This window comes from Ascaphus truei, chromosome 2 (assembly GCF_040206685.1).
Source record: "Ascaphus truei isolate aAscTru1 chromosome 2, aAscTru1.hap1, whole genome shotgun sequence".
Taxonomy (NCBI): Eukaryota; Metazoa; Chordata; class Amphibia; order Anura; family Ascaphidae; genus Ascaphus; species Ascaphus truei.
This window is the reverse complement of record NC_134484.1, coordinates 478,604,156-478,627,380: the sequence shown is the minus strand read 5'-3', so window position 1 is coordinate 478,627,380 and position 23,225 is coordinate 478,604,156. Positions and strand designations below refer to the sequence as shown.

The window sequence follows — 23,225 nt, the reverse complement described above, 5'->3', positions numbered from 1 at the left end:
AAAACTGACCGCACAAAACACTGAAACCCTGAACTGACTCTAGCATTGCAATGCACCAAACCATTTGACAAGGAACAGGCACACCACTGCTGTTTAGTCTGCACACACTCACAACAGCTCCTTACAGCATTGCCTACCTCTGGTAAAATGAACCTGCTCTGCATCTTAACATTTTTTTTCTCCTGGCCTCATGGAGATTTTACTCTCTCTATACACTACAAACTTCTCCATTCTGGCCCACACCCAACATCACCATACACCCTGGACTATTGAAAAGCCTTGCACTATCTACTGAATGTTGGTGGAGAACTCTCAAAACCAGCACACCAACCACTGCTCACTCTAATGGCAAACACCACAAATTTACAACCTCCAAACAACTACCCAAATTCCTACTCGTACTGTTACTCTCCTTAGCAGGTGATATTGAACCTAACCCAGGTCCTCCCATTTCAGCTCTGTCCCATGCCCCTGAGAATTCCACCTTTAAATTCCAAAAAGGCCTATCTGACGCCCATATAAATATCCGGAGCCTGCTGCCCAAACTGGACGAACTAAGAGCATGGTGCCTTATGCATAAACCCAAAGCCATCATTCTTACAGAAACATGGCTATCCCCTAAAACCCCTGATGCAAATATCGCCATTCAGGGATACTCCATTTTTAGGAGAGATAGGTCAAAGAGAGGAGGAGGGGTGTTATTTTATATTGCAGACACCTTACAATTTACACTGTTAAATTGCCCATCAAGCCCACCCTCCTTTGAAATTCTAGTTGGCAAAATCTGCCTCCCCTTTTCTAAGCCCATCTTGCTTGCTGGCATCTACCGCCCCCTTAAAGCCCCTCTACAATCCCTGACTGATATCACCCAATTTCTTGGCTCCATTTCCTCTCTGAATGAGAAGAGTGAGCTGCTAGTTCTTGGGGATTTCAACTTCAATTGGCTTGACCCTAAAAACCACAAAATCCAGATACAACTTAAATCACTTAACCTATCTCAACTCATTTCCCAACCCACACGGATAAACCTGAAATCGCATAACCATTCCTTGCTAGACTGGATTCTCTCCTCAAACCCCAGCAGAATCCAATCCTCTGGCATCCTTCCTGATATTTTCAGTGACCATGCAATAGTGTACTGTGTAAGAAAAATTAAACCGCCCCATTCAAGCCCTAAAGTTCTCCTCACTAGAACATTTAAAAACTTTAACCCACAACAGTTTCTGGATGACCTGACCAACTGCCCATGGCACAGAATCGATTTAATTCCCGACTCTGATTCTGCGCTCGACTATTTCCAATCCGAGTTCTTAAAACTCTGTGATACCCATGCTCCACTACGCAAAATAAGGGTACGAGGGGCCCACCTTCCATGGGTTACAACTGACCTTATTGCACTCTACCAGCTCAGGGATACCTTGTGGAAAAGCTACAAAGTAACTGGCACTACCAAGGATCTCAATCACTACAGATGCATGCAGAACATGTGCACAAGGCAAACAAGGCATGCAAAAGCACAATATTACTCTGACAATCTCCACCAAAATACAACAAACCCAGCTAACTTCTGGAAGGTTATCAACAATATATTCCAGCCTCTTAACCATCAACAACCAAGTAATATCACTAAGGGGGATATTACTCTGACAAACCCCACTGACATTGCAAATGCATTCAATGATTACTTTGTGGGGTGTGCCACTAACTTATTAGCAAAACGCAGCCCAAACCACAAACCTGAATCTCATCCTGGGAGTACCCCTATAGTCCCACCCCCTCCCAACACTACCCACAATTTTCAATTTGGCCCAGTATCTGATGAGATTATACAAGCGCTCCTCAAACTAAAACTAAGCAGCCAATGTGGACCTGACTTACTACAATCTAGGTTCCTACGACTTGGTGCCCCAGCCATTGCCAAACCAATTGCGTCAATAGTCAACTCTTTCCTGTCTGCAGGCCATATCCCTAAGACATGGAAAACTGCCAGAGTTGTCCCAATCTTCAAAAGTGGGACAAAAACACTGTTTCAAACTACAGGCCAATCTCACTTCTCCCAATTCTATCCAAAGTCATGGAAAAATGTGTCCACTCCCAATTAAGTGATTTCTATAGCCAATTCCAATCTGGGTTTCGTCCCAAACACTCCACCGTAACTACCCTGCTAAAAGTTTGCAATGAAATCCAGTGTGGAATGGAACGGGGACAACTCACTGGTGCAGTATTCCTAGATTTTGCAAAGGCTTTTGACACAGATGATCATGCTATCCTGCTTAACAAACTCCAGAGCTCTGGAATAGGGAAACATGCTTTAAACTGGTTTCAGTCCTACCTATCAGGAAGATCCGAACATGTGTCCATCTCAGGTTCTAACTCCAACCCCCTGGATATCACCTGTGGTGTCCCGCAAGGCTCTGTTCTGGGGCCCCTACTCTTCTCAGTGTTCATTAATGATCTTCCCACAGCTTGTAAGGAAGCCTCAATACACATGTATGCAGACGACACAATCCTATATGCACACAGCCATAGCCTCTCTGACCTTCAAAACATACTTCAGTCTGACTTTTTGAGACTCGTAAACTGGATTTCCCAAAACAAACTGTTTTTAAACACTGACAAGACTGTAACAATGGTGATTGGGACCAAGACTAAATTTTTAAAGCTTCCAGTGACTGAGCTCCTGATTAGAACCAACGCTAACACCACCCTAACCCCTGTCACTAGTTTTAAATACCTGGACTTATGGTTTGACTCCCACTTAACATTCGGGATGCACATTGATACCCTGACAACCAAGACCTATGCCAAACTAGGGGTACTTTACAGGAACAAATCCTCCCTAAGTCTCCTGGTCAGAAAGCGTATCGCACAGCAGATGCTAATGCCAATTATTGACTATGGAGACATAGTATATGGCTCAGCACCTCAAACCCACCTTGGCAAACTTGACACTCTCTACAATTCAATTTGTCGTTTTGTTCTCCAATGCAACTACAACACACATCACTGCGATATGCTCAAAGAACTAGATTGGTCATCACTAGAGTTTAGGCGCAAAGTTCACCTTTCCTGTCTTACCTTTAAATTCTTCATGGGCAAGCTACCCAGCTACCTGAACAAGCTCCTCACCCCTACCACATGCAGCACCTATCACCTGAGATCAGACTCCAAAAGACTGTTCATGGTCCCAAGGCTCAACAAAGTATCCGGACGTTCCTCCTTCTCCTACCATGCACCCCAAAACTGGAACAACCTACCAGAGACTCTCACATCCACCACCAGTTTCAGTTCTTTCAAATCTAAGGCTGTCTCACACTTTAATCTGGTCTGTAACTGTTTCATACGCCCATAATATAAATTTTCTTTAACTATGCACGCAATGTCTTGTATATAATGTATACCCTGTTCATTTATGTAACTTTATTTGTAACCATGTATTATTTGTTTTACTCTGTGCCCAGGACATACTTGAAAACGAGAGTTAACTCTCAATGTATTACTTCCTGGTAAAATATTTTATAAATAAATAATAGTAAACTGTGATATAATAACAGTATATTTACTGGTGTAAAATAATAAAAATGTCCTGTTGTCCTATTTCATTCAGATTTAGTGAAAACCAGGTTCAGATAGTGGCCATCCTACAACACACACACACCTTTAATATCTTTTTGATCCATATTGGCCAGAGGATAGTAACTTCTGTATGTGATATGTACGGCCCACAGTTATTTTACATTATCTCCCATTTGATAAAGGGACAGAGTTTTGTTTGTTTTTGAACTCATCCATTCTTTCCCGGTCTCTTTGGGTAATACCCAGCATACATCTCACCATATTTCTTTTAGGCTGTGTCCACGATGCCGCTGAGCGCACTTGCTGCGCTTACTTCATTTAAAAGCAATATGTATGGTCACGCTCACGAAGCAGGCAAACTCTCCCAAGCTTGGCGAGACAAAGGAAACGGATTTTCGAGCGCGCTGAAGGGTCACATGACCCATCAGCCACCAATCAGCGCCAGTGAATACTTAGCCATGCCCATGGCCATGCCCCCCGCTCGCGATTGCAAATTTTTGCAGGACAGCCTGCGCTCATGCTTGGAGAGTTGGTGACGTCATCGCTCTCAAGCAGGAGCGCGCTCAGCGGCAGCGTGGCCGCACCCTTAGTTGTCTGAAGCTTATGAATGATCTTCACAGCTACAGTAGGGTCTCAGTTTCACATCCATACATGAGCACAGGCAGAATACACTGGTCAGACAGGGGAAGGGTCCCTTAATTTATTTTTCCCAAATACGTTTTATCCCATCTATTGATGGTCAGATACCCATAACTCTGCATTTCCAACCTTTATACGTGTCTGAGAGCCATATTGCACTTCTAACTCTGCTGCATGTGGCTTGTTCCAGAACACCCAGCAGGCCTGGGGACTTCCTATGAGAGGCAATGAACCATGAATATTCTCTAAATGTGACCATGCGCCTTGTAACAAGGTAACATCCCTTTGTGCAGACAAAGGGGAAAAGGTACTCACCAGAGACAGCAAATGGGACAGTTTCACTCTTTATTGGGGTCAGATGTTCCTCAGTGTTCGCCTCTTCTTTCTCTGATTTAATCTCTAACCTCTCCGGTACAACCACTGGGAAACCTGGCAATAATTAAAGGAAAATCCATCATGTAAAGCTGGGAGTGGGGGCTCTTCTTGTGCTTTCACCTCCTCTGATATTGGTATAATATAATACCTCTTTTAAAGAAATGTATTACTAGCCCTTCTGGCAGAAAATGACAAAGTGCTGAAGATATATTATCTTCTTACCTGCTGGTGGTTGTATAAGAAAACAAGATTAGTTTGGTTGTTTGACTCGCTAACAGCAAAATAATCAGATATTCCCTCCTTGCAGATTTCAAAGACACCAAAAGATCGCCTCTACTCACTTAACAAGTGTGGATCCATGCTGGCAGTGGGCAGTGCTGCTCTGGAGGTGCTGGCAGTGGGCAGTGCTGCTCTGGAGGTGCTGGCAGTGGGCAGTGCTGCCCTGGAGGTGCTGGCAGTGGGCAGTGCTGCTCTGGAGGTGCTGGCAGTGGGCAGTGCTGCTCTGGGGGTGCTGCAGGAAGTTCTTTGATCTGTATTTGTTGGATGACAGCTGTGTCTGTATAAAAGAGAAAACAGAATTGGAATGATCTGTTTTATTGGACAAATATACAACATTTAGTATGAGCTTTCACACCCAAGATTATTAACCCCAAAGGAGTCGGAGGCAACAGGGGCACCAAAAACAAACAAAACAAAAAAAAACCATATGATCCATCCTCAAACAGCGTAGTAAGCAATGGGGGGGGGGGGGGGGGGGGGAGCCGAGCACACCAACAAAAGATACAAAAAAAAGTTACTGCAAAAGGATAATTTATTGACTTAGATAGTCAAACGCATCCAACATTTCGGTGCTAAGCACCTTCATCCTCAAACAGGAACTTCATTTCAAACACTGCAAAATACATCAATGGTTCAGGATTGTGTCACAACATAACTATCTAGGAGAACAAACCGTATAAAGCGAGTCAGAGAACAACAGCCACAAGACCAGCAATGTCCTCTCAGTGTAACATAGTCACATACTGTACCTTTCTATCGTATGAATAAAAGCAGATACATCAGAGACTTTGATAAATGCTCCCGATTCTCTCTCAGGTCCAGCAGTTCTGCTCCATACTGACACAGTCTCACTTTCCTATTTCATACGGAGAGAAGTGGGTAATGCAGAGGAAACAGTGCAGTAACTTCCCCCACCTGACCCCACTTCTCACCATATTAAATAGGGCGGTTTGATCCCTCACACCCTCATTCTTTTCTTCCTCAATCACCTCCAGTTTCTCACATTCAGCACCTTTGTACCTGGCAGGAACATCCTGCAATTCCACAGAACAAGGTGAGGGCCCCATTTTGATGAAGGCTGCTGTGTCCAGTCAAAACGTTGGTTTTCTTCGCCTTAATAAAATTGGCTGCAAGTCCGTTGTAAAAAGGATTACAAGAACATACAACTACAATATATGCAGAACTTTCTCAAAATAAAAAGGATAAACATAAACAGAAAACCCTATACATTACCATATGCCACAGGTTTTCCCCAGAGAGGTCACTGGAGCAGAAAGATAAGATATCATGTGTTTGGTTCAAAAACACCTCTGTTGAAATCTGATACAACGCTCCACGGTTTTTAAATAAAAGTTAATTTATTGTGCCACACAACGTTTCGACCAATAGGTCTATCTCAAGTGAGAAAGACCTATTGGTCGAAACGTTGTGTGGCACAATAAATTAACTTTATTTTAAAAACCGTGGAGCGTTGGATCCTTCCTTCCTGAGTATTGCTTTGGAACATACCTGACAGGTACTTCCTTGAGCTAGCAGCACCGGTAAACTGTATACTTTAATTTATTATTGTGGAGTGCAGCATACCCCCTTTAAATTGCATTGAAATCTGATACAACCCATGACAATTTCCATAAGAACTATATTGAGCTGGCAAACCTAAGGCACCTAATCCCTGGAATGCTGTGAGGCCCCAGAGGATTAGAATCCACAACCTCTGCTGCTCTGGGCATCGGAAGTCACGTCATACTTTGGAGTTGCTCCCAGTGGTGCTAGATGATGGATATGCATTAAGGTGGCAACAGTGTATATAACATGTTCATTTCCCTTAAGATGCTACAGTTAACCTTATAACAGACAAATAGATGTAGCCTTACTGTCCTTGCGGCAGCAGGAAAAAAAAATGCAGAAAGCCGGGGTCCAATCGCGGCCCCTCCGCGGCCACAAGAACAGCAAGGTTTTCTGCCCGGGAATAGTAACAATGCGGGGGTCCATGTTTTGAATGGGACCCCGGCAGCATTATTCCTTTGCCTGATGGAGAATACCGGTACTCCCCTTTTAGATGAGCTGCGCAGCATACTCTGTCCCCGTCTCTCTGTCTGCAGCCATGTCCCCGCAGCGCTGAAGGTAAGAAGCAGGGATTGGGAACCCCTGGATGATGTAGATGCCCTTATATGAGTCTCTTATTCATGAGGGGGAGGCTATATGCCTATATTTGGTCATCTACATCAGTGGTGCGCAAACTATTCCCCGTGCGCATCCCTGCCTGCTCTCCCCGGCGCAAATACCGCCCCCCATGCTCGGAAACAGCGTCAAATAATGTGCGGGTCATGTCCCGTCACATCGCCATGGTAACGTGACGTCACATGACCCCGCGGCGTCATTTGACACCGGGTTACCAGGACGACGCGACGCTGGAAAGGAAGGTCAGTGTCTTATAGAAGCCTCGCGCGGTCCCCCCAGCATTTAATTTAAATGCCAGGGGGAGAGCGCGGGACCTCTATAACTGCTGTGCCTGCCCCCCACAAAGTCTAGCGCCCCCCCAGTTTGCACACCGCTGATCTACATCAAGGGGCTGGACAGGAGGACTAAACACAGGCCTCCCCCGCCACTGCGGGTAAAGAAAGGCTCCCTGGTGAGGCCCTCACACCGGTCTGTCCCCTGTTACCTCTCGGGTTTTTCTCCTAACACCAGTGTGGCTCTGTCACTGGAAACCCCGCTGTTAGGAGAACTTACTGCTTGCTTTCAAACACAATCCCCTGGCTCCCTCATTGAGTAGGACTGGTGGCTAGTGACCACACCGCAGTGATCCCTTCCACCCACCGCGGTGCCAGGAACTGTCCATGGTGCTGCCAGTTGGGTAGTGACCACCCCCAGACCCTCCATCTCTGACCTCTAGGCTACATATACTTTTTATTTATAGAAAGGGAATGAGACCGGTTAATTAACTTACTCTAAGCCACTCGTGTCTCTGCTCACCCCTCACTATGAGAAGTCTGTGCAGACCTGCCCCCATCACAAAGATTAAACACAACTATGTTGGCTTCTTATATATATCACCATTGTAGGGGATTAGTCCTGGGGGGGAACAGTAACACTTCTGACTTGTAGTATTTTCTGTGTTCGGTGTATTGAGGTAAAAAGAAAAGTCTAATGTGGTACAAATAGATATTAGATCCCCAATCCTATTACATAATATATCTGGTAGATGCAATAAGTGAGAGCACTCTGCCATGTAACACCTTCTCCAACCATTGTGACTTGTCCTTTTCTAATCAGTGTTTAAAGAAAATGTCTAGCTATACACATCACAATAACTGTGGAAGGTACTGTCACAGTAGACCAGGTCTTTTAATACCATTTATATTTAAGGGATCAATCACAGGGCAAAACAAGGCAGTGGAATAAAATGAGGTTTATTTTGGATAAATCCTCAGAAACACACAAGAACACAAAATACAAAAATATACACACTTACGGGGGTCTGGGGAATGAGATTTACCTTTCCTAGGTGCAGGGACCCACTTCAAATAGGTTTACCCTGTCAATTCCTCTGCGTCAGGATATCAGAGTGCTGCACACAGCTGCCACTCTGACATGAACCTCCAGATGGTCACAGTCCAACTCCACACTCATTCCCAGAGTGGACTAGTGTTCTGATCAGCAGCGTTCCTTATATACCACCATGGCAGCTATCCTTTAACATTGAACAAGGGTAGCCAGCCAAGAGAAACAGTGCCTGGAGCTCAGACCTGGTAACTGATTCTATTAACTGGTGCCCTTCCTTTGTTCTGATCATATATTTTCTATAGAACAGTTCAGCTAAAAGGATTTACAGAAACTCCCTCCATAGAAATGACAGGCACATAACAATTTACATTTGCAGGGCTAACATGTTAATTCCATACATGCACATACACAGAGTCCGATCCCCAGTGTCAGTGTCACCACACAATAACAAACTTCAGTATCTAGCTGTGGGGAATTGCTAACACAGGCATAAATACAGACATAAGGTAGCATTCCTCGAGTTAAAGCGGCAATGCCGCATAAGCCGCCTAAGTTCTGTTACGCATCGCCCAGAGTTTATTCCAGTCCAGTTTTACAGTGCACACAGAGAGTTCAGTGGTGGATTAAAGCGAGGCAACGGCTGACAGAGATGGAGACAGAAGAATCGGAGATAGAGGGGTTTTGCATGGGGATTACCGGGACAGAGGAACCAGCGCACGAAGAGGAATGAAGGAAGACAAAGAAGTTCCGCTAGTCAAGAGGTTGGTGCAGCAACCGGAGAGAGCAGGAAGTAAAGGCCCTTTTTCTTCGTCCGCTATCATTGGCTGCTTTTGCCACCATTATTCATGTTTTGGCGGCAAGGGAGGCCGGTGACATTGGAGACCAGGAAGGATGATAAAAGGTAGCCTCAACCCCAAATTAAGCAACGGAGAATCGGGTAAGTGCCAGGCGTAGGGGGGAGGTAGAGCTGCCTGGTTCCTGGATGGTTTTAATGGAGACATGAAGAGACATTTGTGGTGTCCCTTTTGCCTAACAGAAGAGAGGTTCTCAGCCTAGTAGGGGAAACCGACTTATCACTAAATAGCTCTAGAGCTCAAAGGGGGAGGTACAGACATGAACGTTACGAGTTGGATTGGGGACTCAATGTCTAAATAGATTTAAGCGGTACCCCTGGGACTTAGCATGCAGATTTATGCAGGGATACCGGCTAGTCTTAAGCGAGGAGTTGGAGCTAAATAGGAAAGGAACAATGAATAACACGTAACAAAACTCAAATAGTTTTAGTTTAGGATTGAGAGATCAGTTAGATAATTTGAGGACATGAGAGGAATGTTGTTCAGGGTGAAAAGATATATGGGTGTGTAGCACTCCAAAAAATTGCAAATAAATGCAAATAAATGCAATACTTGCGCAATGCCGGAGCTCCTAGTTCAGGGATGGCAATCTGCAGCAATCCAGGTCTACAGCAACAAGAAAGATGATCCAGGGCTCCACGGGTTTCTTTAGGAAAGAATTTATTCAAAATACACAACGTTTCGGCCTCACTTAGGGCTTTGTCAAGTGACTTGACAAAGGCCTAAGTGAGGCCGAAACGTTGTGTATCTTGAATAAATTCTTTCCTAAAGAAACCCGTGGAGCCCTGGATCATCTTTCTTGTTCAGGGTGAAAACACAGGATAGTAGGTATTAAGCCCTAGGTAAACAAAACAAGAAGAAAGCGCAAGACCCTCATAGTGTAGTATATACAAATAGACAATTTATGATTAAGGTAATGAATGCACGTACAGAAAAAAAAAGAAGATAAAATGAGCACGTAGGTATAGTAACCAATGAAAGGACAGGCGCTCCCACTGCTGCTGCACCAGGGGTTTCCTCCTCGGATCGGGATCTCCTGGGCACTGCTTGTCTCCACTCCAGGTCACTCGATAACCAGCTAGGCACTGCACCGTCAAGGGAGAAAGGGTAGATCTCCCGCCGGCGAAACAGCGCTCTGTCGGAACATCAAGTGGTCAGGTGAGGAGACAAGCAGCCTTCCCAGCGGGAGATCTACCCTTTGTCCCTTGACGGTGCAGTGCCTAGCTGCGGTACTTCCCTTATACCCCACCACATGCGTCTCACTCTGTTAGAATTTTAAAAAAAAGGAGGAGGGCTGGTCTGGGTTGTGCAAAAATCACCACTGTGTAGTCAGCATTAAACTACACTGAGAGCAAGACTCTGTCACTCGAAAACTCTGCGGACTTAACAGTATATGCAGAAAACCAACCACTTAATTTCTATCAAGCAAAATAACTACTTAGCTACAAAAACACCTCACTATCTGGAGAAAACACAGGAGAAAAACGAGGAACCAGCTCCAGGCATCACAGACTGGCCTGCCGGCACTACAAGGAATAATACACAGAGAATAATACACTGCTGAGTGCACATTCAGAGTCCGACCCCCAGTGTCAGGGACATACATGTACATACTGTACAGAGTCCGATCCCCAGTGTCAGGGACATACATGTACATATAGAGTCCGATCTCCAGTGTCAGGGACATACATGTACATATAGAGTCCGATCCCCCGTGTCAGGGACATACATGTACATACACAAAGTCAGATCCCCAGTGTCAGGGACATACATGTACATACAGAGACCGATTCCCAGTGTCAGGGACATACATAGAGTCCGATCCCCATGTGTCAGGGACATACATGTACATACAGTGTCCGATGCCCAGTGTCAGGGACATACATGTACATACACAAAGTCCGATCCCCAGTGTCAGGGACATACATGTACATACAGAGACCGATCCCCAGTGTCTGGGACATACATGTACATACAGTGTCCGATGCCCAGTGTCAGGGACATACATGTACATACAGAGACTGATCCCCAGTGTCAGGGACATACATGTACATACAGAGACCGATCCCCAGTGTCTGGGACATACATGTACATACGCAAAGTCCAATCCCCAGTGTTAGGGACATACATGTACATACACAGAGTCCGATCCCCAGTGTCAGGACATAAATGTACATACACACAGGCCGATCCCCATGTGTCAAGGACATACATGTACATACAGAGACCGATCCCCAGTGTCAGGGACATACATGTACATACGCAAAGTCCAATCCCCAGTGTTAGGGACATACATGTACATACACAGAGTCCGATCCCCAGTGTCAGGACATAAATGTACATACACACAGGCCGATCCCCATGTGTCAGGGACATACATGTACACATACAGAGACCGATCCCCATGTGTCAGGGACATACATGTACATACAGAGACTGATCCCCAGTGTCAGGGACATACATGTACATACAGAGACCGATCCCCAGTGTCTGGGACATACATAGAGTCCGATCCCCATGTGTCAAGGACATACATGTACATACAGAGACCGATCCCCAGTGTCTGGGACATACATAGAGTCCGATCCCCATGTGTCAGGGACATACATGTACACACGGAGATCAATCCCCAGGGTCAGGGACATACACAAAGTCCGATCCCCAGTGTCAGAACATACATGTACATACACAGAGTCCGATCCCCATGTGTCAGGGACATACATGTACATACACAGAGTCCGATCCCCAGTGTCAGAACATACATGTACATACACAGGGTCCGATCCCCAGTGTCAGGGACATACATGTACATACACACAGGCCGATCCCCATGTGTCAGGGACATACATGTACATACAGAGACCGATCCCCATGTGTCAGGGACATACATGTACATACACAAAGTCCGATCCCCAGTGTCAGGGACATACATGTACATACAGAGACTGATCCCCAGTGTCAGGGACATACACAAAGTCCGATCCCCAGTGTCAGGGACATACATGTACATATAGAGTCCTATCCCCAGTGTCAGGGACATACATGTACATACAGAGACTGATCCCCAGTGTCAGGGACATACATGTACATACACAGAGTATTCTTAATCTAAAGCCACGTAAATGTGTAAGGAAATAATGCTATGTGTCCCTAAAATGGTGGGTCCTTGTTTTGCCTGTCGGAGGCACATACATTTTTGACACAAGCAAATCTCTCTGCAGTGACACAATAGCAAAACAATGCAGAAAAGTAACGTCTGAAGCATGAAATGTCCACTGATCAAAGGATCAAACGGACACTTAGATTGTAAGCTCTCCGGGGCAGGGATCTCCTCTCCTGTGTGATTCTGTTTGTTGCACTTGTATAACAATTCCTTATATTGTCTCTTCAGTAAAGCACAGCGTAGCTTGTATGCACTATACAAATAATAATATACATACACATAAACACTGTGTTTATGGGCTGCCCCAGATAACAGTCCCATTAATTCACATTTACAATAAAGACGAGACAGCCCCTCACACAATGGCAGTCACTCCAAGTATGTCACAAAGCAGCCCTGTCTGTACCTGGGAAAGGGGGGGGGGACGTCTCCTTTGTGGGGATCTCACTTCCACACCACAAGCCGTGTCCTCTCTACCTCACCTCCCTCCCACCGTGTCCTCTACCTCCCCCCTCCCTCCCACCGTGTCCTCTCTCCCTCACCTCCCTCCCACCGTGTCCTCTCTACCTCACCTCCCTCCCACCGTGTCCTCTCTACCTCACCTCCCTCCCACCGTGTCCTCTCCCTCACCTCCCCCCCCAACGTCCTCTCCCTCACCTCCCCCCCCCCAACGTCCTCTCTACCACCTTCCTCCCACCGTGTCCTCTCCCTCACCTCTCTCCCACCGTGTCCTCTCCCTCACCCCCCTCCCACTAGCCGTGTCCTCTCCCTCACCCCCCTCCCACTAGCCGTGTCCTCTCCCTCACCCCCCTCCCACTAGCCGTGTCCTCTCCCTCCCCCCCTCCCACTAGCCGTGTCCTCACCTCACTTGTGTCCCCTCCCCCTGCTAGCTGTGATCTTCTCTCTGTGCTCACGCCTCCCCCGCTTGCTCTGTGCAGACCACTTCTATCCCAAACTTTAGGTTATGTATCATTTCTTGTCATATTTAGAGCTGAGATTATCTGGGTCACGTAACAAGAAATGTCTAAGCAACTTCCCACCCGGCAAAGGTTATCCCATAAATAAGTGTCTGTAATGTAACCCAGCTAAACACACTATTCTTATGGTCACTATAACACTGCCATAGGAAGCGTGTTCACAGGAGAACCAAATGTGCAGCTCTGTCTTGTCTGATTTAACCCTACAGTGAGAGTTCAGCTGGTATTGAAGAGGTTAATCCAAGCCTAATGATGAATAAATATAATGTGCTTCAGCACTATATATAACTATGAGGCATCGGCGCCCACACTGAAACCACAACGTTCATCTTGTTCCCTGGCAGTCCTGTACTCCCGCCCACACTGAGACTGCAGGGGCCATCTTGGTGACTCCTGCCTATAAGGAGGCAGGACTTCCTCCAGGATGTTGCCAGAGCACAGTTCCTGTTGATCTTCACCCTGCCTTGTTTCCTGCCTGTGAGCCTGACCTTGCGCCTCCTCCTGGATCATTGTCTGTGACCCACAACCCAGCACTGGAAACCCTCAAAGATATTATCACAGATCTCCAACCGAGACTCAACGAGGACGACCTCCTGACACAGACTCTTCCTACACCACCTCTCCTTTCATACAAACAGCCTCCTAATCTCTCTATAGTCCAATAACCAGAAACCAACTCCCCCCGGGAGAGCAACACAACACAAGGCACATATCCTTGCAACAGTCCATGAGGCAAAATATGTAACAATATCTCCACAGTGGACACTACCCACACCCCACAAAATAACCAAATCTAAAGGACATACACGTGCCAATCCTCCAACGTAGTCTCCTCCATTCAATGCAGGAAATGTCCCAATACAGGATATGTAGGAGAAACGCTGACATTGCACAGCAGGATGAACACACACACACACACACACACACACACACACACACCCCCCCCTCCCCCCCCCCCAATAGAACATTTCTCACAGCCAGGTCACTCCATCTCTGACCTTGCTGTGCTGGTCATGAAAGGACAACTCAGAAATACACTAGAAAGAAGAACTTGGGATCTGAAATTCAGGCACTGTTTTGATTCCAATAATAATGGTTTGAATTGAGATTTGAGTTTTATGACACATTACAGCTAACATGCTCTCATATTTGAGACATGTATGTACTATTATCTGTACTCACATTGCTTCCATGTCCCAGTCATTGTGCATAGGTATGCATGTGTATATATGTACGTGTATCCCTACGTGTTTATGTATAGATAGATGGATAGCGATTTACACACACTTGTACTTTCTTTTATGTGCACTCACATGTTCATACTCTTCTAGCATATCACATGTACATACTGTAATAGCTTGTGTACAGTATACGTTTGCATATTTGTATGTTTTATGTATGTACAAGTTTACATGCATGTATGGTATATAGCTGTGTGTAAATATGTAAGTGCCTATGTGTGTACTGTACACATGCACATTTGCACTGTTCCCTGTTAACATTCTTTATAAAGATCAAACACGAATAATATACATAGAAAGGTGCCCTACCGAATGCAGTCGTGGTGTGAGAATGTGAAATGGGTATAGTGCAAGTAAAACCCTTTTATTATTAATTAAAAATATTTATATATAAAGGGATCAGGTATAGAGGTCCATAACCTGTCCCAAATAAATAAACCACACCCTGTTAAAGCTTCTGATTTAAATATGCATTAGCGGAGAATATGGCTCCTGAGTCTATCCAAGTATCCCCTGTAGTGTTATGGGGGTAGCTCCCCTCTAGAACCTACTCATAGCATAATTATTTACCCGCAGTTGAGTTGGTGTAATGGTATATTAATCCAAATGATTTTAACTAAAAAAATCAGAGTCTGCTCATATATAGTAATGAACAGTCTGACGCACTATATACACCAACATTTTACCACTGTATCGGGGAGGGGTGTGTAGAAGCAGCCATACCTCATTGTGTACAGGTCAATGGTAGTCTACGGACCTATTATCCCGCCTATGCAATCAGTAGAGACGAACATCACGGGCATTAGCTCATAATCATTAGGATACCGTGAAGTGTGATACCCGTCTGTATGAACATTTGGCATACAACATATATATGCACAACACAAATCCGGGGAGATAAATATATTCTGGACTATATCAAAAAATATTCTGTGGAGTCGAGGTACACTCTAAATGTGTTTTTACCCTCGAGGCGTGGTTCAAATGACCACATCAATTTATAGCCTCAGAGTGGATGTACAATGATATACTACTGGTCAATGTATAGTTGGTAAGCTCCTAATGTTAATATATCCCACTTAAGATCCACAGTATACAAATATATAGTTATTTGAGGAACACTCAAGGCGCGGTTCTACTGCCCACATCAATTTATCGTCTGAGAGTTAATATGGATCTGTTACATACTAATAGGGACCCTAGTGCACATCGTCCCTGCTAGTCACAGTATGTGGGAATGGTAGCAAGATATCATAGATATCACTGCAGTGCTTAATAAAGCAGTGTTGTTGCTTATTGTCCACTTAGTGTGTATGTGGATATCAAAAGGAAATCAACCTGCCTTATGAATAGATAGATAGTATGTCGCAAAGGCTTCCCTAACATATGGTTGTAATAAAACTATCAGCAGTTAGTTAGTTGGAACATAAATAGTTCAATTGTATGTTGCAGATATACTGTGTGCAATTGCTGTACGCATCTATGCAATTCTGTCACATTGCAAACAATTTGTTGCCAATACCAGCGTATATCAATTGTACCAAGAGTCAAGGTATATCTGCATCGTATAGTCTTAGACTGCACATAAACAGAGAGGTTTATACTTGTCTCGAGGCGCGGTTGAAGTAAAGCCGCATTTAGAAAAAAAGCCTCAAATATTCTGCCGTTTAAAGCGGGTGGCTGACCAACTTGCCTAATGCAAATAATGGTCGCTGTGCAGGAGAAACGGTTTATGCAGTGAATTTGGTATTTATTTAGCAACTAAATACCATATAGGGTCCCACAAATCTATCAAGTTAATACTCATTTCAACTTATCTTATAATTCACTCTGCCAGCGTTCATGCCGTCACTCAGCCAGCGTTCATGCCGTCTCTCAGCCAGCGTTCATGCCGTCTCTCTGCCAGCGTTCATGCCGTCACTCAGCCAGCGTTCATGCCGTCACTCAGCCAGCGTTCATGCCGTCACTCAGCCAGCGTTCATGCCGTCTCTCAGCCAGTGTTCATGCCATCTCTCTGCCAGCGTTCATGCCGTCTCAGCCAGCGTTCACGCCGTCACTCAGCCAGCGTTCACGCCGTCTCTCTGCCAGCGTTCATGCCGTCTCAGCCAGCGTTCATGCCGTCACTCAGCCAGCGTTCATGCCGTCTCTCAGCCAGCGTTCATGCCGTCTCTCTGCCAGCGTTCATGCCGTCACTCAGCCAGCGTTCATGCCGTCTCTCAGCCAGCGTTCATGCCATCTCTCTGCCAGCGTTCATGCCGTCTCAGCCAGCGTTCACGCCGTCACTCAGCCAGCGTTCACGCCGTCTCTCAGCCAGCGTTCATGCCGTCACTCAGCCAGCGTTCATGCCGTCACTCAGCCAGCGTTCATGCCGTCTCTCAGCCAGCGTTCATGCCGTCTCTCAGCCAGCGTTCATGCCGTCTCTCAGCCAGCGTTCATGCCGTCTCTCAGCCAGCGTTCATGCCGTCTCTCAGCCAGCGTTCATGCCGTCTCTCAGCCAGCGTTCCGGCCGTCTCTCAGCCAGCGTTCATGCCGTCACTCAGCCAGCGTTCATGCCGTCTCTCTGCCAGCGTTCATGCCGTCTCTCAGCCAGCGTTCATGCCGTCTCTCAGCCAGCGTTCATGCCGTCACTCAGCCAGCGTTCCGGCCGTCTCTCAGCCGGCGTTCATGCCGTCTCTCAGCCGGCGTTCATGCCGTCTCTCAGCCGGCGTTCATGCCGTCTCTCTGCCAGCGTTCATGCCGTCACTCAGCCAGCGTTCATGCCGTCTCTCTGCCAGCGTTCATGCCGTCTCTCAGCCAGCGTTCATGCCGTCTCTCTGCCAGCGTTCATGCCGTCACTCAGCCAGCGTTCATGCCGTCTCTCTGCCAGCGTTCATGCCGTCTCTCAGCCAGCGTTCATGCCGTCACTCAGCCAGCGTTCATGCCGTCTCTCAGCCAGAGTTCATGCCGTCTCTCAGCCAGCGTTCATGCCGTCTCTCTGCCAGCGTTCATGCCGTCTCTCTGCCAGCGTTCATGCCGTCTCTCAGCCAGCGTTCATGCCGTCTCTCAGCCAGCGTTCATGCCGTCTCTCAGCCAGCGTTCATGCCGTCTCTCAGCCAGCGTTCATGCCGTCACTCAGCCAGCGTTCATGCCGTCTCTCAGCCAGCGTTCATGCCGTCTCTCAGCCAGCGTTCATGCCGTCTCTCAGCCAGCGTTCATGCCGTCTCTCAGCCAGCGTTCATGCCGTCTCTCTGCCAGCGTTCATGCCGTCTCTCAGCCAGCGTTCATGCCGTCACTCAGCCAGCGTTCATGCCGTCTCTCAGCCAGCGTTCATTCCGTCTCTCAGCCAGCGTTCATGCCGTCACTCAGCCAGCGTTCATGCCGTCTCTCAGCCAGCGTTCATGCCGTCTCTCAGCCAGCGTTCATGCCGTCTCTCAGCCAGCGTTCATGCCGTCTCTCAGCCAGCGTTCATGCCGTCTCTCAGCCAGCGTTCATGCCGTCTCTCAGCCAGCGTTCCGGCCGTCTCTCAGCCAGCGTTCATGCCGTCACTCAGCCAGCGTTCATGCCGTCTCTCTGCCAGCGTTCATGCCGTCTCTCAGCCAGCGTTCATGCCGTCTCTCAGCCAGCGTTCATGCCGTCACTCAGCCAGCGTTCCGGCCGTCTCTCAGCCGGCGTTCATGCCGTCTCTCAGCCGGCGTTCATGCCGTCTCTCAGCCGGCGTTCATGCCGTCTCTCTGCCAGCGTTCATGCCGTCACTCAGCCAGCGTTCATGCCGTCTCTCTGCCAGCGTTCATGCCGTCTCTCAGCCAGCGTTCATGCCGTCTCTCTGCCAGCGTTCATGCCGTCACTCAGCCAGCGTTCATGCCGTCTCTCTGCCAGCGTTCATGCCGTCTCTCAGCCAGCGTTCATGCCGTCACTCAGCCAGCGTTCATGCCGTCTCTCAGCCAGAGTTCATGCCGTCTCTCAGCCAGCGTTCATGCCGTCTCTCTGCCAGCGTTCATGCCGTCTCTCTGCCAGCGTTCATGCCGTCTCTCAGCCAGCGTTCATGCCGTCTCTCAGCCAGCGTTCATGCCGTCTCTCAGCCAGCGTTCATGCCGTCTCTCAGCCAGCGTTCATGCCGTCACTCAGCCAGCGTTCATGCCGTCTCTCAGCCAGCGTTCATGCCGTCTCTCAGCCAGCGTTCATGCCGTCTCTCAGCCAGCGTTCATGCCGTCTCTCAGCCAGCGTTCATGCCGTCTCTCTGCCAGCGTTCATGCCGTCTCTCAGCCAGCGTTCATGCCGTCACTCAGCCAGCGTTCATGCCGTCTCTCAGCCAGCGTTCATGCCGTCTCTCAGCCAGCGTTCATGCCGTCTCTCAGCCAGCGTTCATGCCGTCTCTCAGCCAGCGTTCATGCCGTCTCTCAGCCAGCGTTCATGCCGTCTCTCAGCCAGCGTTCATGCCGTCTCTCAGCCAGCGTTCATGCCGTCTCTCAGCCAGCGTTCATGCCTTCTCTCAGCCAGCGTTCATGCCGTCTCTCAGCCAGCGTTCATTCCGTCTCTCAGCCAGCGTTCCGGCCGTCTCTCAGCCAGCGTTCATTCCGTCTCTCAGCCAGCGTTCATGCCGTCTCTCAGCCAGCGTTCATGCCGTCTCTCAGCCAGCGTTCATGCCGTCTCTCAGCCAGCGTTCATGCCGTCACTCAGCCAGCGTTCATGCCGTCTCTCAGCCAGTGTTCATGCCGTCTCTCAGCCAGCGTTCATGCCGTCACTCAGCCAGCGTTCATGCCGTCTCTCAGCCAGCGTTCATGCCGTCTCTCAGCCAGCGTTCATGCCGTCTCTCAGCCAGCGTTCATGCCGTCTCTCAGCCAGCGTTCATGCCGTCTCTCAGCCAGCGTTCATGCCGTCTCTCAGCCAGCGTTCATGCCGTCTCTCAGCCAGCGTTCATTCCGTCTCTCAGCCAGCGTTCCGGCCGTCTCTCAGCCAGCGTTCCTGACGTCTCTCTGCCAGCGTTCATGCCGTCTCTCAGCCAGCGTTCATGCCGTCTCTCTGCCAGCGTTCCGGCCGTCTCTCTGCCAGTGTTCATGCCGTCTCTCTGCCAGTGTTCATGCCGTCTCTCAGCCAGCGTTCATTCCGTCTCTCAGCCAGCGTTCCGGCCGTCTCTCAGCCAGCGTTCCTGACGTCTCTCTGCCAGCGTTCATGCCGTCTCTCAGCCAGCGTTCATGCCGTCTCTCTGCCAGCGTTCCGGCCGTCTCTCTGCCAGTGTTCATGCCGTCTCTCTGCCAGTGTTCATGCCGTCTCTCTGCCAGTGTTCATGCCGTCTCTCTGCCACTGCTTGAATCTCTCACAGGTGTCGCCACGTGATGACGTCACCACATCACTACCACCTGACGTACGTTTCACACCCACTCACGCTTTATATAGATCACCAGACATAAAATAGTTATAGTGGTTTTTAAATTGATAGATATTTTAAAGACACTCCCTGCCTTGTCCCCCTCACATCTCCTTAATGTCTAGCCTGCCTTTGATTATCAAAGAGAACAGTCTCCTACATAGGGGTGCCAGGTGGCTTGTCCAAAAATACTGGACAGAAAGGTGAAAGGTGCGACGTGCGAGAGAATCGTTGGCGAGGAAAAGTGTTATTTGTAAATGACCTGACTGTTACGTAATTTTTTTCTAAATTATTCACCAATTTATATTCTGTTTCGTAAAATGTCTGGGGAGGGGTATTGGGAGGGAGCGCCCTCCCGAGGATTTTTTTTTTTTAGGAAATAGAATATGAAATGGTGCAAATTGGTGCAGGCTGAGTGAAATTTAGAACAAATGATGTAATGGTCAGATTATTTATAAATAACTGACCTGCAGTCATACTGTACATGGCGAGCAATACTGATCTTACTGCTGCTCCCACAAATTCCAAGGTTGTTGCACCCCTCCTCATCCTCTCTCCCCTTATCTGCTCACCCTCCAACCACCTCGTCCTCTCACTCCCCTCCTCTCTATCTGGCCTTATCCTCTCACCCTTCCACACCCCTCGTCCTCTCACCACCTACCACCATCCTCATGCATGCGCATACATGTCCAGAGAGGTAATGCACCGGCATGCACATACATGTCCAGAGAGGTAATGCACCGGCATGCACATACATGTCCGGAGAGGTAATGAGCCGGCATGCACATACATGTCCGGAGAGGTAATGCGCCGGCATGCACATACGTGTCCAGAGAGGTAATGCACCGGCATGCACATACATGTCCGGAGAGGTAATGCGCTGGCATGCACATACATGTCCGGAGAGGTAATGCACCGGCATGCACATACATGTCCGGAGAGGTAATGCACCGGCATGCACATACATGTCCAGAGAGGTAATGCACCGGCATGCACATACATGTCCGGAGAGGTAATGCGCCGGCATGCACATACATGTCCGGAGAGGTAATGCGCCAGCATGCACATACATGTCCGGAGAGATAATGCGCCGGCATGCACATACATGTCCGGAGAGATAATGCACCGGCATGCACATACATGTCCGGAGAGGTAATGCGCCGGCATGCACATACATGTCCGGAGATGTAATGCGCCGGCATGCACATACATGTCCGGAGAGGTAATGCTCCGGCATGCACATACATGTCCGGAGAGATAATGCACCGGCATGCACATACATGTCCGGAGAGGTAATGCGCTGGCATGCACATACATGTCCGGAGAGGTAATGCACCGGCATGCACATACATGTCCGGAGAGGTAATGCACCGGCATGCACATACATGTCCGGAGAGATAATGCACCGGCATGCACATACATGTCCAGAGAGGTAATGCACCGGCATGCACATACATGTCCGGAGAGGTAATGCACCGGCATGCACATACATGTCCGGAGAGGTAATGCACCGGCATGCACATACATGTCCGGAGAGATAATGCACCGGCATGCACATACATGTACAGAGAAGTAATACCGGCATGCACATACATGTACAGAGAAGTAATACCGGCATACATGCATGTACAGAGACGTAATACCGGTATACACACACATGATCCCCCTCCCCCCGCACACATACATACATGTCCGGTATTAATCTCTCTTTTTACCGGACAGAGTAACCAAATACCAGGCGATCCGGTTCAATACCGGACGCCTGGCAATCCTACTTCTATAGTCTGTCTCTGCTGTTTGTTTTCTCACCGGCATACCTGCTTCTACCTCCTTATCTCACACTTCCTATCTACAGCCATAGTAACCAAATATCCCCCTTACATATTGTACATTATATTGTGTCTCTGTATTTCTGCCCGACCTGATGAAGGATCCGAGAGGTTAGAAAGCTTGTAACATTTCAACTACTTGTTGGTCCAATAAAAGGCATCATATCCCCTCCTCCCTCTCCCTCCTGTTACTACAAGCAATGTGTCATGGGTTCCTACAGCTAATAGGTATCACCGGATCTTGTATCTTTCTGTTATCTCTGTATATTTGCACCATTTAGAAAATGAGGGGTTAACCCCTTGTATGCTACAGACGTGAGGCACCACATGCTTGGGTTTCTGTATGGCGGAGCATGCACAGAGACCCAGACACAGCACCCACCTCTATGCCTGGGGTCACCCTGCTCTCTCTCAGCTGTAGTTCTGCACTGCAGATTGGGGGAGGGAAGAGGGCTCTGTGTCTCACTTCTATATCACACAGTGTGCCTCTAAAACTAGGACATTTGTATGGAGAATGAAAAATGTGTCTTGCTTCTGATGGACTAGGCATGTAAGGGGTTAATTTGTCTCTTAGTAAAAATATCTCTTATTGCGGTAATTATGCTTACATAGTCTGAAACTTCCAGTATATATCTCTCAATGTATTACTTCCTGGTAAAATATTTTATAAATAAATAATATAGTTTATTGTGCGTTTCAGCTTATTTCCTCTTTCTGCTTCAGCTCGGAAGACACTTCCTCTTTTACATGTCAGCCTCACACAGAGAAGCTATAGCCCATAACACACACAGGATGCTGCCCCTGTGGTAATGAAGGAGTTAAACTCCAACCAATACTCCCTCAATCTAATTACTTTCTAACTCTATTTAATAACTTTCCCAATCTTATCCTCACTGATTCCTAATGTTAATTCCCAATGTAAAATAACCCCCATTATCTCCCAGTCCCTGTGATACCAGGAGGAGTAACCCCCCCAGTGCCAGAGGCTCCCCCTCACTATCAGAGGCTCAGCCTCTCAGGCTCCTGTGTGTAAGGAAGCTCAGAGCAGCACTGGGATAATGTGCACAGGTCACACAAGGGAGGGGAAGGGAGGAGGAGGAAAGCACTTACCCAATAACACAGGCTGAAGATCTCTGTGCAGCAGGGAGTGGGCAATGTGAGGGGGGCACAGGAAAAGGGACTTAGAGGCTGCAGAGCCTGTTCCTCAGTGTGTCCCTCCCTCAGTGCCTGAGATGTGCACTTTATCCCCCCCTCACTGTGTGTGTACTTCCTATGGAGGGTGGGGGGAGCCCCTGTGATCTCTCAGTCCTTCCCTGTGGGAGTGACCTGGATTCCCCCCTCAGGATGTGGGACAGTCTGTGCTCAGGATCAGGTTGCATGCTGGGAGTGGGACAGCCCTTCCTATCACACTCTGTGCTGTATGTGTGAGCAGGTAGATGTG

At 47.9% G+C, this 23,225-nt stretch overlaps 1 protein-coding gene across 9 annotated transcripts in view; it reads right to left on the bottom strand.

The window, feature by feature from the left end:
• Positions 1–23,225, bottom strand: part of LOC142488411 (uncharacterized) — a 50,171-nt gene extending 26,946 nt beyond the window's left edge. Inside the window, exons 1-4 of one of the 9 annotated variants that reach the window (XM_075588911.1) lie at positions 22,895–23,225; positions 10,161–10,365; positions 4,932–5,146; positions 4,531–4,644 (exon numbers count right to left, since the gene is read on the bottom strand). In XM_075588911.1, coding sequence (XP_075445026.1) covers positions 4,531–4,644; positions 4,932–4,950 — 133 coding nt within the window. In that variant the 5' untranslated portion in view covers positions 4,951–5,146; positions 10,161–10,365; positions 22,895–23,225. The other 8 variants (XM_075588913.1, XM_075588914.1, XM_075588908.1 and 5 more) reach the window with 8 other exon arrangements.